Source organism: Geotrypetes seraphini, chromosome 4 (assembly GCF_902459505.1).
Source record: "Geotrypetes seraphini chromosome 4, aGeoSer1.1, whole genome shotgun sequence".
Taxonomy (NCBI): Eukaryota; Metazoa; Chordata; class Amphibia; order Gymnophiona; family Dermophiidae; genus Geotrypetes; species Geotrypetes seraphini.
Genome location: NC_047087.1, coordinates 5,404,417 through 5,417,937, shown reverse-complemented (window position 1 = coordinate 5,417,937; position 13,521 = coordinate 5,404,417). Strand labels below are relative to the sequence as shown.

Genomic DNA, 13,521 nt, shown 5'->3' with positions numbered 1-13,521 from the left:
GACGGCCCCCCCCTCCCTTGGTATGCCACTGAGGAGACACACAGTCTGAGATACACTGCTCTAATATGATTGAAGTCTACAAAATCCTGAGTGGAGTAGAACGGGTATAAGTGGATCTATTTTTACTTCAGCAAATACTACAAAGACTAGGGGACACTTGATGAAGTTACAGAGAAATATTTTTTCACTCAGAGAATCATTAAGCTGTGGAACACGTTGCCAGAGGTTGTGGTAAGAGCGGATAGCGTAGCTGGGTTGGGCAAGTTCCTGGAGGAAAAGTCCATAGTGTGTTCTTAGGATCGGTGGCATGGAATGTTGGTACTCTTTGAGTTTTGGCCAGGGACTAGGATAGGGTTACCAGCCGCCTGGATTTCCCCGGACATGTCTCTCTAGGTTCTGAAAAAGCTTCTGACGTCAGAACGGAATCCGCGTGGATGACGTCATTGTGTCGCATGCATGCGACATCATTGCGTCACCTCCGTGTGACCTGGATCAGCCACCCTGAGAATGGGCTTGATGTACTGTACGTGCAGCCTGGGCTCTGCTCTTCCAGGCCAATCCTGCCTCCCGCCGTCGGCTTTGTTTGTCCGCGCAGAGCCGGCTCTTCCCAGACGCGGCCCTTCCTCCCGCTGCCCCGAGCGGCGCATGCGCCGTTGGGCGGGTGGGCGTGCCCGAGACACGGGCTCACGAGCCGCGCAGTTACTGAGAGCGTCGCTTCGGTGGCGAGAAAGAGCAGAAGGAGGCCGGGAGGGAGGGAGCGGGAGCCACGGTGGAGCCTGCGCTGCCGCCGAGCCGAGCTGCCATGCCCTCGGATTTCATCTCTCTCCTCAGCGCTGACCTCGACCTGGAGTCGCCGAAGTCGCTTTACTCCCGAGGTGAGGGCGGAGGGGTGTGTCCGCCCGCTCCTGACTGCTTTTCATCCTCTCCCCTCCGCGGCAGCCAGCGCTCAGGCCAAGGCCTGCTGCTCCCGTGGAGAGGCCTCGCCTCGGAGCGCTCAGTCAGCAAAGAGGAATGGCAGAGGAGCGCGGGCCGCGAGAGCAGGGGAAGGATGTGAGGGGCGCGAGAGCAGCAGCGTCAGAGTGTGAGGGGCGCGAGAGCAGCAGCGTCAGAGTGCGAGGGGCGCGAGAGCAACAGTGGCAGGATGTGAGGGGCGCGAGAGCAGCAATAGCAGGGGGTGGGGGGGCGTGACAATATCAGTTAAACATCAGAGCAGTGGCAGGATGTGAGGGGCCCGAGAGCAGCAATTACACATAGAGCAGGGGCAGGATGTGAGGGGCGCGAGAGCAGCAATAGCAGGGGGTGGGGGGCGTGACAATATCAGTTAAACATCAGAGCAGTGGCAGGATGTGAGGGGCCCGAGAGCAGCAATTACACATAGAGCAGGGGCAGGATGTGAGGGGCGCGAGAGCAGCAATAGCAGGGGGTGGGGGGCGTGACAATAGCAGTTAAACATCAGAGCAGTGGCAGGATGTGAGGGGCCCGAGAGCAGCAATTACACATAGAGCAGGGGCAGGATGTGAGGGGCCGGAGAGCAGCAATTACACATCAGAGCAGGGGCAGGGTGTGAGGGGCGCGAGAGCAGTAGTTACACATCAGAGCAGGATGTGAGGGGCGCGAGAGCAGCAATAGCAGGGGGTGGGGGGCGTGACAATATCAGTTAAACATCAGAGCAGTGGCAGGATGTGAGGGGCCCGAGAGCAGCAATTACACATAGAGCAGGGGCAGGATGTGAGGGGCGCGAGAGCAGCAATAGCAGGGGGTGGGGGGCGTGACAATAGCAGTTAAACATCAGAGCAGTGGCAGGATGTGAGGGGCCCGAGAGCAGCAATTACACATAGAGCAGGGGCAGGATGTGAGGGGCGCGAGAGCAGTAATAGAAGGGGGTGGGGGGGTGTGACAATAGCAGTTAAACATCAGAGCAGTGGCAGGATGTGAGGGGCCCGAGAGCAGCAATTACACATAGAGCAGGGGCAGGATGTGAGGGGCGCGAGAGCAGTAATAGAAGGGGGGGGGGGGGTGTGACAATAGCAGTTAAACATCAGAGCAGTGGCAGGATGTGAGGGGCCCGAGAGCAGCAATTACACATAGAGCAGGGGCAGGATGTGAGGGGCGCGAGAGCAGTAATAGAAGGGGGTGGGGGGGTGTGACAATAGCAGTTAAACATCAGAGCAGTGGCAGGATGTGAGGGGCCCGAGAGCAGCAATTACACATAGAGCAGGGGCAGGATGTGAGGGGCGCGAGAGCAGCAATAGCAGGGGGTGGGGGGCGTGACAATAGCAGTTAAACATCAGAGCAGTGGCAGGATGTGAGGGGCCCGAGAGCAGCAATTACACATAGAGCAGGGGCAGGATGTGAGGGGCGCGAGAGCAGTAATAGAAGGGGGTGGGGGTGTGTGACAATAGCAGTTAAACATCAGAGCAGTGGCAGGATGTGAGGGGCCCGAGAGCAGCAATTACACATAGAGCAGGGGCAGGATGTGAGGGGCGCGAGAGCAGTAATAGAAGGGGGTGGGGGGGTGTGACAATAGCAGTTAAACATCAGAGCAGTGGCAGGATGTGAGGGGCCCGAGAGCAGCAATTACACATAGAGCAGGGGCAGGATGTGAGGGGCGCGAGAGCAGTAATAGAAGGGGGTGGGGGTGTGTGACAATAGCAGTTAAACATCAGAGCAGTGGCAGGATGTGAGGGGCCCGAGAGCAGCAATTACACATAGAGCAGGGGCAGGATGTGAGGGGCGCGAGAGCAGCAATAGCAGGGGGTGGGGGGCGTGACAATAGCAGTTAAACATCAGAGCAGTGGCAGGATGTGAGGGGCCCGAGAGCAGCAATTACACATAGAGCAGGGGCAGGATGTGAGGGGCCGGAGAGCAGCAATTACACATCAGAGCAGGGGCAGGGTGTGAGGGGCGCGAGAGCAGTAGTTACACATCAGAGCAGGGTGTGAGGGGCGCGAGAGCAGCAATAGCAGGGGGTGGGGGGCGTGACAATAGCAGTTAAACATCAGAGCAGTGGCAGGATGTGAGGGGCCCGAGAGCAGCAATTACACATAGAGCAGGGGCAGGATGTGAGGGGCGCGAGAGCAGTAATAGAAGGGGGTGGGGGGGTGTGACAATAGCAGTTAAACATCAGAGCAGTGGCAGGATGTGAGGGGCCCGAGAGCAGCAATTACACATAGAGCAGGGGCAGGATGTGAGGGGCGCGAGAGCAGCAATAGCAGGGGGTGGGGGGCGTGACAATAGCAGTTAAACATCAGAGCAGTGGCAGGATGTGAGGGGCCCGAGAGCAGCAATTACACATAGAGCAGGGGCAGGATGTGAGGGGCGCGAGAGCAGCAATAGCAGGGGGTGGGGGGGCGTGACAATAGCAGTTAAACATCAGAGCAGTGGCAGGATGTGAGGGGCCCGAGAGCAGCAATTACACATAGAGCAGGGGCAGGATGTGAGGGGCGCGAGAGCAGCAATAGCAGGGGGTGGGGGGCGTGACAATAGCAGTTAAACATCAGAGCAGTGGCAGGATGTGAGGGGCCCGAGAGCAGCAATTACACATAGAGCAGGGGCAGGATGTGAGGGGCGCGAGAGCAGCAATAGCAGGGGGTGGGGGGGGCGTGACAATAGCAGTTAAACATCAGAGCAGTGGCAGGATGTGAGGGGCCCGAGAGCAGCAATTACACATAGAGCAGGGGCAGGATGTGAGGGGCGCGAGAGCAGCAATAGCAGGGGGTGGGGGGCGTGACAATAGCAGTTAAACATCAGAGCAGTGGCAGGATGTGAGGGGCCCGAGAGCAGCAATAGCAGGGGGTGGGGGGCGTGACAATAGCAGTTAAACATCAGAGCAGTGGCAGGATGTGAGGGGCCCGAGAGCAGCAATTACACATAGAGCAGGGGCAGGATGTGAGGGGCGCGAGAGCAGTAATAGAAGGGGGTGGGGGGGTGTGACAATAGCAGTTAAACATCAGAGCAGTGGCAGGATGTGAGGGGCCCGAGAGCAGCAATTACACATAGAGCAGGGGCAGGATGTGAGGGGCGCGAGAGCAGTAATAGAAGGGGGTGGGGGGGTGTGACAATAGCAGTTAAACATCAGAGCAGTGGCAGGATGTGAGGGGCCCGAGAGCAGCAATTACACATAGAGCAGGGGCAGGATGTGAGGGGCGCGAGAGCAGCAATAGCAGGGGGTGGGGGGCGTGACAATAGCAGTTAAACATCAGAGCAGTGGCAGGATGTGAGGGGCCCGAGAGCAGCAATTACACATAGAGCAGGGGCAGGATGTGAGGGGCCGGAGAGCAGCAATTACACATCAGAGCAGGGGCAGGGTGTGAGGGGCGCGAGAGCAGTAGTTACACATCAGAGCAGGGTGTGAGGGGCGCGAGAGCAGCAATAGCAGGGGGTGGGGGGCGTGACAATAGCAGTTAAACATCAGAGCAGTGGCAGGATGTGAGGGGCCCGAGAGCAGCAATTACACATAGAGCAGGGGCAGGATGTGAGGGGCGCGAGAGCAGTAATAGAAGGGGGTGGGGGGGTGTGACAATAGCAGTTAAACATCAGAGCAGTGGCAGGATGTGAGGGGCCCGAGAGCAGCAATTACACATAGAGCAGGGGCAGGATGTGAGGGGCGCGAGAGCAGCAATAGCAGGGGGTGGGGGGCGTGACAATAGCAGTTAAACATCAGAGCAGTGGCAGGATGTGAGGGGCCCGAGAGCAGCAATTACACATAGAGCAGGGGCAGGATGTGAGGGGCGCGAGAGCAGCAATAGCAGGGGGTGGGGGGGCGTGACAATAGCAGTTAAACATCAGAGCAGTGGCAGGATGTGAGGGGCCCGAGAGCAGCAATTACACATAGAGCAGGGGCAGGATGTGAGGGGCGCGAGAGCAGCAATAGCAGGGGGTGGGGGGCGTGACAATAGCAGTTAAACATCAGAGCAGTGGCAGGATGTGAGGGGCCCGAGAGCAGCAATTACACATAGAGCAGGGGCAGGATGTGAGGGGCGCGAGAGCAGCAATAGCAGGGGGTGGGGGGGGGCGTGACAATAGCAGTTAAACATCAGAGCAGTGGCAGGATGTGAGGGGCCCGAGAGCAGCAATTACACATAGAGCAGGGGCAGGATGTGAGGGGCGCGAGAGCAGCAATAGCAGGGGGTGGGGGGCGTGACAATAGCAGTTAAACATCAGAGCAGTGGCAGGATGTGAGGGGCCCGAGAGCAGCAATAGCAGGGGGTGGGGGGCGTGACAATAGCAGTTAAACATCAGAGCAGTGGCAGGATGTGAGGGGCCCGAGAGCAGCAATTACACATCAGAGCAGTGGCAGGATGTGAGGGGCCGGAGAGCAGCAATTACACATCAGAGCAGGGGCAGGGTGTGAGGGGCGCGAGAGCAGTAGTTACACATCAGAGCAGGGTGTGAGGGGCCCGAGAGCAGCAATAGCAGGGGGTGGGGGGCGTGACAATAGCAGTTAAACATCAGAGCAGTGGCAGGATGTGAGGGGCCCGAGAGCAGCAATTACACATCAGAGCAGTGGCAGGATGTGAGGGGCCGGAGAGCAGCAATTACACTTCAGAGCAGGGGCAGGGTGTGAGGGGCGCGAGAGCAGTAGTTACACATCAGAGCAGGGTGTGAGGGGCGCGAGAGCAGCAATAGCAGGGGATGGGGGGCGTGACAATAGCAGTTAAACATCAGAGCAGTGGCAGGATGTGAGGGGCCCGAGAGCAGCAATTACACATAGAGCAGGGGCAGGATGTGAGGGGCGCGAGAGCAGCAGCGTCAGGGTGTGAGGGGCGCGAGAGCAACAGTGGCAGGATGTGAGGGGCGCGAGAGCAGCAGCGTCAGGGTGTGAGGGGCGCGAGAGCAGCAATTACACATCAGAGCAGGGGCAGGGTGTGAGGGGCGCGAGAGCAACAGTGGTAGGATGTGAGGGGCGCGAGAGCAGCAGCGTTAGGGTGTGAGGGGCGTGAGTGTAACAGTTAGACATCGGAGCAGCGGCAGGATATGAGGGGCGCGAGAGCAGCAGTGGCAGGGTGTGAGGGGCGCGAGAGCAGCAGTAGCAGGGTGTGAGGGGTGTGAGAGCAACAGTTAAAACATCAGAACAGTGGCATGGTGTGAGGGGCGCGAGAGCAGCAGTTACACATCAGAGCAGGGGCAGGGTGTAAGGGGCGCGAGAGCAACAGTGGCAGGGTGTGAGGGGCGCGAGAGCAGCAGCGTCAGGGTGTGAGGGGCGTGAGAGCAACAGTTATACATCAGAGCAGCGGCAGGGTGTGAGGGGCACGAGAGCAACAGTTATACATCAGAGCAGCGGCAGGATGTGAGGGGCACGAGAGCATCAGTGGCAGGGTTTGAGGGGCGCGAGAGCAGCAATAGCAGGGTGTGGGGGGCGTGACAACAGCAGTTAAACATCAGAGCAGTAGCAGGGTGGGAGGGGCGCGAGAGCAACAGTGGCAGGTTGTGAGGGGTGCGAGAGGAGCAGCGTCAGGGTGTTGGGGGTGCGAGAGTAACAGTTACACATCAGAGTAGCGGCAGGATATGAGGGGCGCTAGAGCAACAGAGATAGGATGTGAGGGGAACGAGAGCAGCAGCATTAGGGTGAGAGGGGCATGAGAGCAACAGTTACACATCGGAGCAGCGGCAGGATATGAGGATTGCGAGCGTAGCAGTGGCAGGGTGTGAGGGGCGCGAGAGCAACAGTTACACATCAGAGTAGCGCCAGAATATGAGGGGCACGAGAGCAACAGTGGCAGGATGTGAGGGGCGTGAGAGCAGCAGCGGCAGGGTGCGAGGGTCGCGAGAGCAACAGTGTCAGGGTGTGGGGGGAGCGAGAGCAACAGTTACACATCAGAGTTGTGGCAGGTTATGAGGGGCGCGAGAGCAGCAGTAGCAGGGTGTGGGGGGCGTGACAACAGCAGTTAAACATCAGAGCAGGGGCAGGGTATGAGGGGCGTGAGAGCAACAGTGGGAGGATGTGAGGGGCGCGAGAGCAGCAGCGTCAGGGTGTGAGGGGCGCGAGAGCAGCAATAGCAGGGTGTGGGGGGCGTGACAACAGCAGTTAAACATCAGAGCAGTAGCAGGGTGTGAGGGGCGCGAGAGCAACAGTGATAGGATGTGAGAGGTGCGAGAGCAGCAGCGTTAGGGTGTGAGGGACGCCAGAGCAACAGTTACACATCAGAGTGGCGGCATGATATGAGGGGCGCGAAAGGAACAATGGCATGATGTGAGGTGCGCGAGAGCAGCAGTGTCAGGGTGTGGGGGGAGCGAGAGCAACAGTTACACGTCAGAGTAGCGGCAGGATATGAGGGGCGCGAGAGCAGCAATTACACATCAGAGCAGGGGCAGGGTGTGAGGGGAACGAGAGCAGTAATTACACATCAGAGCAGGGGCAAGGTGTGAGGGGCGCAAGAGCAGCAGTTACACATCAGAGCAGGGTGTGAGGGGCGCAAGAGCAGCAGTTACACATTAGAGCAGGGGCAGGGTGTGAGGGGTGCGAGAGCAGCAATTACACATCAGAGCAGTGGCAGGGTGTGAGGGGAGCGAGAGCAGCAGCGTCAGGGTGTGAGGGGCGCGAGAGCAGCAGTAGCAGGGTGTGGGGGGCGTGACAGCAGTAGTTACACATCAAAGAAACGGCAGGGTGTGGGGTGCAAGAGCAGCGGCAGGGTGTGGGGGGCGTGACAGCAGCAGTTACACATCAGAGCAGCGGCAGGGCGAGAGCAGCAGTTACACATCAGAGCAGGAGAAGGGTGTGAGGGGCGCGAGAGCAGAGGCAGGGTGTGAGGAGCAGGGGCAGGATGTGAGGGGCGCGAGAGCAGCAGTTACACAGCAGGATGTGAGGGGCACGAGAGCAGCAGTAGCAAGGTGTGGGGGACATTACAGCAGCAATTACACATCAGAGCAGCGGCAAGGTGTGGGGCGCGAGAGCGGCGGCAGGATGTGAGGGGTGCGAGAGCAGTAGTTACATTGAGCAGCGGCAGGGTGTGGGGAGTGAGAGCAGCAGTTACATTGAGCAGCGGCAGGGTGTGAGGGGTGCGAGAGCAGTAGTAGGGTGTGGGGGACATTATAGCAGCAGTTACACATCAGAGCAGCGGCAAGGTGTGAGGGGCGCGAGAGCAGCGGCAGGATGTGAGGGGTGCGAGAGCAGCAGTTACATTGAGCAGCGGCAGGGTGTGAGGGGAGTGAGAGCAGCAGTTACATTGCGCAGCGGCAGGGTGTGAGGGGTGCGAGAGCAGTAGTAGGGTGTGGGGGACATTATAGCAGCAGTTACACATCAGAGCAGCGGCAAGGTGTGAGGGGCGCGAGAGCAGCGGCAGGATGTGAGGGGTGCGAGAGCAGCAGTTACATTGAGCAGCGGCAGGGTGTGAGGGGAGTGAGAGCAGCAGTTACATTGCGCAGCGGCAGGGTGTGAGGGGTGCGAGAGCAGTAGTAGGGTGTGGGGGACATTATAGCAGCAGTTACACATCAGAGCAGCGGCAAGGTGTGAGGGGCGCGAGAGCAGCGGCAGGATGTGAGGGGCACGAGAGCAGCAGTAATATTGAGCAGCGGCAGGGTGTGAGGGGCGCGAGAGCAGCAGTTATACATCAGAGCAGTGGCAGGGTGTGAGGGGCCCTAGAGGAGCATTAGGGTGTGGGGTGCGTAAGAGCTGAAGTAACGGTGTGGGGGGCGTGACAGCAGCAGTTAACACATCAGAGCAGTAGCAGGGTCTGGGGGACACGAGAGCAGCAGTGTGGGGGGGGGTGAGAGCTGCAGTAAAGGTGTAGGTGTATGACAGCAGCAGTTACACATCAGTGCAGCAGCAGGATGTGGGGGGGCCGAGAGCAGCAGCAGCAGGGTGTGGGGGTGCGGGAGCAGCAGTTACACATCAGAGCAGTAGCAGGGTGTCAGGGGTGCAAAAGCAGCAATAACAGGGTGTGTGGGTGTGACAGCAGCAGTTGCACATCAGAGCAGTCGCAGGGTGTGGGGAGACGTGAGAGCAGCAGTAGCAGGGTGTGGGAGGGGGGCGCAAGAGCAGCAGGGTGTAGGAGGGCGTGAGAGCATCAGTAGCAGGGTGGGAGGGGTGCGACACCAGCTGTAACGGCATGAGGGACGCGAGAGCAGCAGTTGCAAGTCAGATCAGCAACAGCATCAGGGTGTGAGGGGTATGAGACCAGCTGTTAACAGAGCAGCAGAAGTGTGTGAGAGTCAGGAGGAGCCACAACAGTTATGGTTTACAGTGTATTTAAGCTTTTTGTACTGCTTTAACTGACAGGCAGAACTGGCCAGTGTATAAATCTAAAAATCATACACACAATATTTGAAAGGATAGAGCAAAGGAAAGCATTAACTAATGTGTGTAAAAACCAGTTAATATGGGTATGGCTCTAAGTTGCCATCTATAATAGTGGGACCATGCCAAGTAGAGAAAGTCAGCTCAACAAATGTTATAATCAAGTATTAAATTCTTGTCTTGATTGCCCCTTTCAGATTGACTTTACCAGAGATGTTTAATGGGAGTTCATGCCAGGTAGCAGGGGCCAGAAAGTAAAACACACTATGCCTTGTTGCTTTGAGATGCACCTGTTTATACTCAGGGAGCGTCAAACGATCATCGTTCAAAGAACAGAGAATATGGGATGGGTTATAAGGTATGGTGAGAAAAGCTAAATACTCAATTGACCTGTCTTAAATACTGAGAACGCTGTGTCCAAAATCTTGTACAGAATCCGTTGTTGAATTGGTAGCCAGCGTTTGGCTTTAAGCTGTGAAGTGACATGGTCTGACTTCTCTGCTTGGTACAGTAATCTAATTGCTACATTTTGAATAGAGTGAATTTTTTTTTTTAAGTGTGAGCGGGAACTCTGAGTAAATGTTGGTGATAAGAAGTGAAAATATTAAGCCATGGAATGTGTCTTGGTTAAAACGGTTGTATCAGATGTAATTATTGCATTGTGAGGAAACTGGACATTCATTCATCCCACAAATTTCTTATTGTGTGTACAACAAACTTTTAATAAACTTGAAACATTTATATAAGCTGTGTCTAAGAAGGCCCCCATGTGAACAGGTGTAATAGTGGTACCCAAAACAGAGATAGCATCAGGTGGATGGGGTAAGCAGCTTGTAATCCAGCATGCCACAGTTTTCTTCTTATTCAGTACTGGTTGAAGTTGAAGCAGCCATGGTGCAACATAGTCTAGGCCTAAGTATGGGGCAAAAGGGTCAATTGGATAAATAAGAGAATGCCATTTGTGTAAAAGTGCAGAAATACCATTTGTTTGGAAAAGAGTGGCCAATGGGCTCAGAAATAGATTAAATAAGAAAAGAGAAAGAATAGATTCCTGGTGGCACCCTGCATGGTAGAGGTTGAGCAACTGAAGAAGTACTGGATCTATTTCAAAGAAGAGAACTATTTGAGCACTGTCCCTTTGATTCCCATTGAGGCTAATTGTTCTAAAAGGAGAGTAGAATTTAATACATTGAATGTGACTCAGATAAGTGAGATTGTTTGTATATCCAGATGCGAGTGTATTTCTCTTAATAATGCTGCTGGTACTAAAATGAGATCTGAAGCCTGACTGTCTAGAGCTAAAGTACTGCCAATGAAAGATAATTGTCAGAAGACCATTTTTTCTAAGACTTTTTTCAGAGAGCAGAGATTTCAGACTGATTGATAATTGCCTGAAAGTGTAAGGTTGAGGGATGGCTTCTTCAAAAAAGGGTGCACAACCGCTGTCTTCCAAATAGTTGGAATTAGTGGTTTATGATCAGTAGCAACGGTGGAAACAAATTTAGACTTAAGTTCTGCAGCCAAATGGGATGGGAAATGATCAAGTGAACAATACGTCAGTTTCAAACTAGAAAGGGTCCTCTAAAGAATCAAGATGGGAAAAGGAAAGCGTTACTGCTTGTGATTTGTCCCTTGAATCTGAAGCAGGGTATGTGTAGTGTCCCCGGAACCATTTGTGCCATGTTAGGTGTTCTGTGATGGTAGAGATAGAAGACGACTGCAAATTTGTAATCTTAGATTTGAAAAACTGATGAAGCCTAAGCTGAAGGAATAGAATGCAAAGATGTTTAGTGCAGGTTAAGTGATAAAAGGATCGCATAGATCAGTGATTCCCAACCCTGTCCTGGAGGAACACCAGGCCAATCGGGTTTTCAGGCTAGCCCTAATGAATATGCATGAGAGAGATTTGCATATGATGGAAGTGATAGGCATGCAAATTTGCTTCATGCATATTCATTAGGGCTAGCCTGAAAACCCAATTGGCCTGGTGTTCCTCCAGGACAGGGTTGGGAACCACTGGCATAGATTTCCTTAGGTTGGTTATTTCTCTCTCTTTAGTTTTTTAGTTAAATATTAATGTTATGCTTTTTTGGGCTACTTTCTGGTATCCAGCAATTTAAGAAGGTGTTGAAGATAACTTTATTTGTAGAGGCTTTCTTTTGAATAATTTGGAGAATGTTTTAGATGTATGTAAATCATTTGATTATATATGTGCTTTCTGAACCACTTAAGTTAAAGCGAGCTACAAATGTTTTAATAATAAATAAATAGATGGAAATTATAGGTTCTGTGTACAGTTCCATAGCTCTGATAATTTAATAGGTTTTCTGATAGCCATTTTCGATCTACACTATGATATTTTTCTCTATAGGAGCCATAAGATGAATAAATCAAGGTTTAATTTGTGGGGAATGGGTCTTATAATAATAATAATTTATTTTTATATACCGCCTAACCAGCAGTTCATAGCGGTTTACAAAATAGGTACTCAGCATACAATATAATAACATAACATCATACATAATAAAAACTACGTGATAATATGAAAATCAGTAATGTATATTATGTTGTTTAAATAAGTGAGTTTTAAGATCTTTTTGAATCTGATAGTAAGTAAGAAATGGAAAAACGAGAAGATTCAAACATGAATCATTAATCCTGCTTTGAATTATGATAGCAAAGCGAATCAAGTGCATCCGAAAGCACAGAGTAATAGTCCAAAGATTTGTTTTTTAAAATCAGAATTAACCATGAACATTGAGGGAGCTGTATTAGATAAATCAGTTGCTGAAAGATGTCTAGACCTGTATTCCTAACCAGCCTCATTAGTAGGAGGGAGAGAGAGTTTAAACTGATTTGCTAAATGATCTGCTCAAGATAATAGGGTGGTCATAACATCCATAGGAAGGATGGAGGAGGTGGAGATAGAGAGCATTGAGTTGTCCTCAGATATATTGGATGCACAGTCTCCTGGACAACCAGTATACCAGGCTGCATGGATGTGTTCCTCAGATTTTGGTCCCAGGCCTGGATTTTTGGAAGGAGGGGGTGTTCTGGCTTAACGATCACAGATTTAGAGGTACACCTGGGCCCTCCCAGCGTCCCTACCTCACTCTCTTCAGGGTGACACCTGGGTCCCTTCAGGTACCTTTCCCTATTGGACATGGTGCCTTTCCCACGTAAGTAAAGAAGCACTACAGAATTTGTACTAAGTGGGTAGTAGCCTCACTAGCTACGCCTACCACTGTATCGAAGGAGAAGTCGTGGCTCCGGCCTGGGGTTCTGCTCGTATCTTGGCCATCGTGTTTTCTTTTTCAGTTCAGGTAACTGCCTTCGGGTACCCTCGGGGACTGCGGCTGTGAGCGTGCATTGATAAAGCATGGCTCTGTTGTGTTGCTGCCATAGCCATTTTCTTAGCAACAGCAGCAGATGAATCCAGAGACTAGTGGGATAGCACACATCTACCAGCAGGTAGAGATAGAGAAACTGATTAACAGGTGGTCCTATTGGCTGGCACTCCTCCTGTATCTTCAGTATGCTCTATCTCCCAGCAGGTGATGGTCGCTATTCAACTAGCTCCTGGATTCTGGCGGTGACTGGACAATTCTTTTCTCCTGTTGAGGTTTTCTCTCCAGTGAGATGTCAAGTATATTTCTCCTGTTGAGGTCTTCTCTTCTGTGAGACAGGGGTGTCTGGCTGAACGGTGCTGGCTTTAAGGGTTACATCTGGGCCCCCCAAGATCCCTGCTTCACCCTCCCTCCAATGATAGAGGTTCTGACTTAGTCCCTATTTTTTCTTCTTTCCCTTATTTAAAAAAAAAAAAAGGGACACCGCATTTACATTTCTGCCGTGAAAGTGCTGAGGAACCGGCATCTACCGGCACTAATCACAAGGTTGTGAGTATAAGTTTAATTCTTCTGGTATTTGAACTGGGGGACGTTTATTTTGTTAAGTGCTAAGTTTTATTGTGAGGTGGAAATTTGGTTTCTCCGGAGTTACTTCAGTGAAGGGCTAAACTCAATTAAGGGAGCCGGTGCTTTCCCACGCATTTGAAATGCAAGCTTCTTTTCATTCCCTAGCTATAGTGCTGCAGCGTTTGTTGGTTTCTGGGACTGACTCTTCTCGGCATACCGCGGCCAGTGGGGTGGTGCTTAATTGGACGGCTCCTGGTGTTGACTTGGGGGGCTGCATAATTGCGCGGCTCCCGGTGTGGCCTCGGGGAGGTGAGGACGGCTCCCGGTGTGTTCTTCAGAGACTGTCCAGGAGCCGGGTCTTTATGGAGCGCA

General features: G+C 53.3%; 1 protein-coding gene across 1 annotated transcript in view; it reads left to right on the top strand.

Moving 5' to 3' along the window:
- The first annotated feature begins 668 nt into the window (after nucleotides 1–668).
- The window catches only part of NFAT5 (nuclear factor of activated T cells 5), a 383,347-nt gene continuing 370,494 nt past the window's right edge, over nucleotides 669–13,521 (top strand). Inside the window, exon 1 of the mRNA XM_033941877.1 lies at nucleotides 669–875. Coding sequence (XP_033797768.1) covers nucleotides 803–875 — 73 coding nt within the window. The 5' untranslated portion in view covers nucleotides 669–802. The remainder of the gene's footprint in view (nucleotides 876–13,521) is intronic.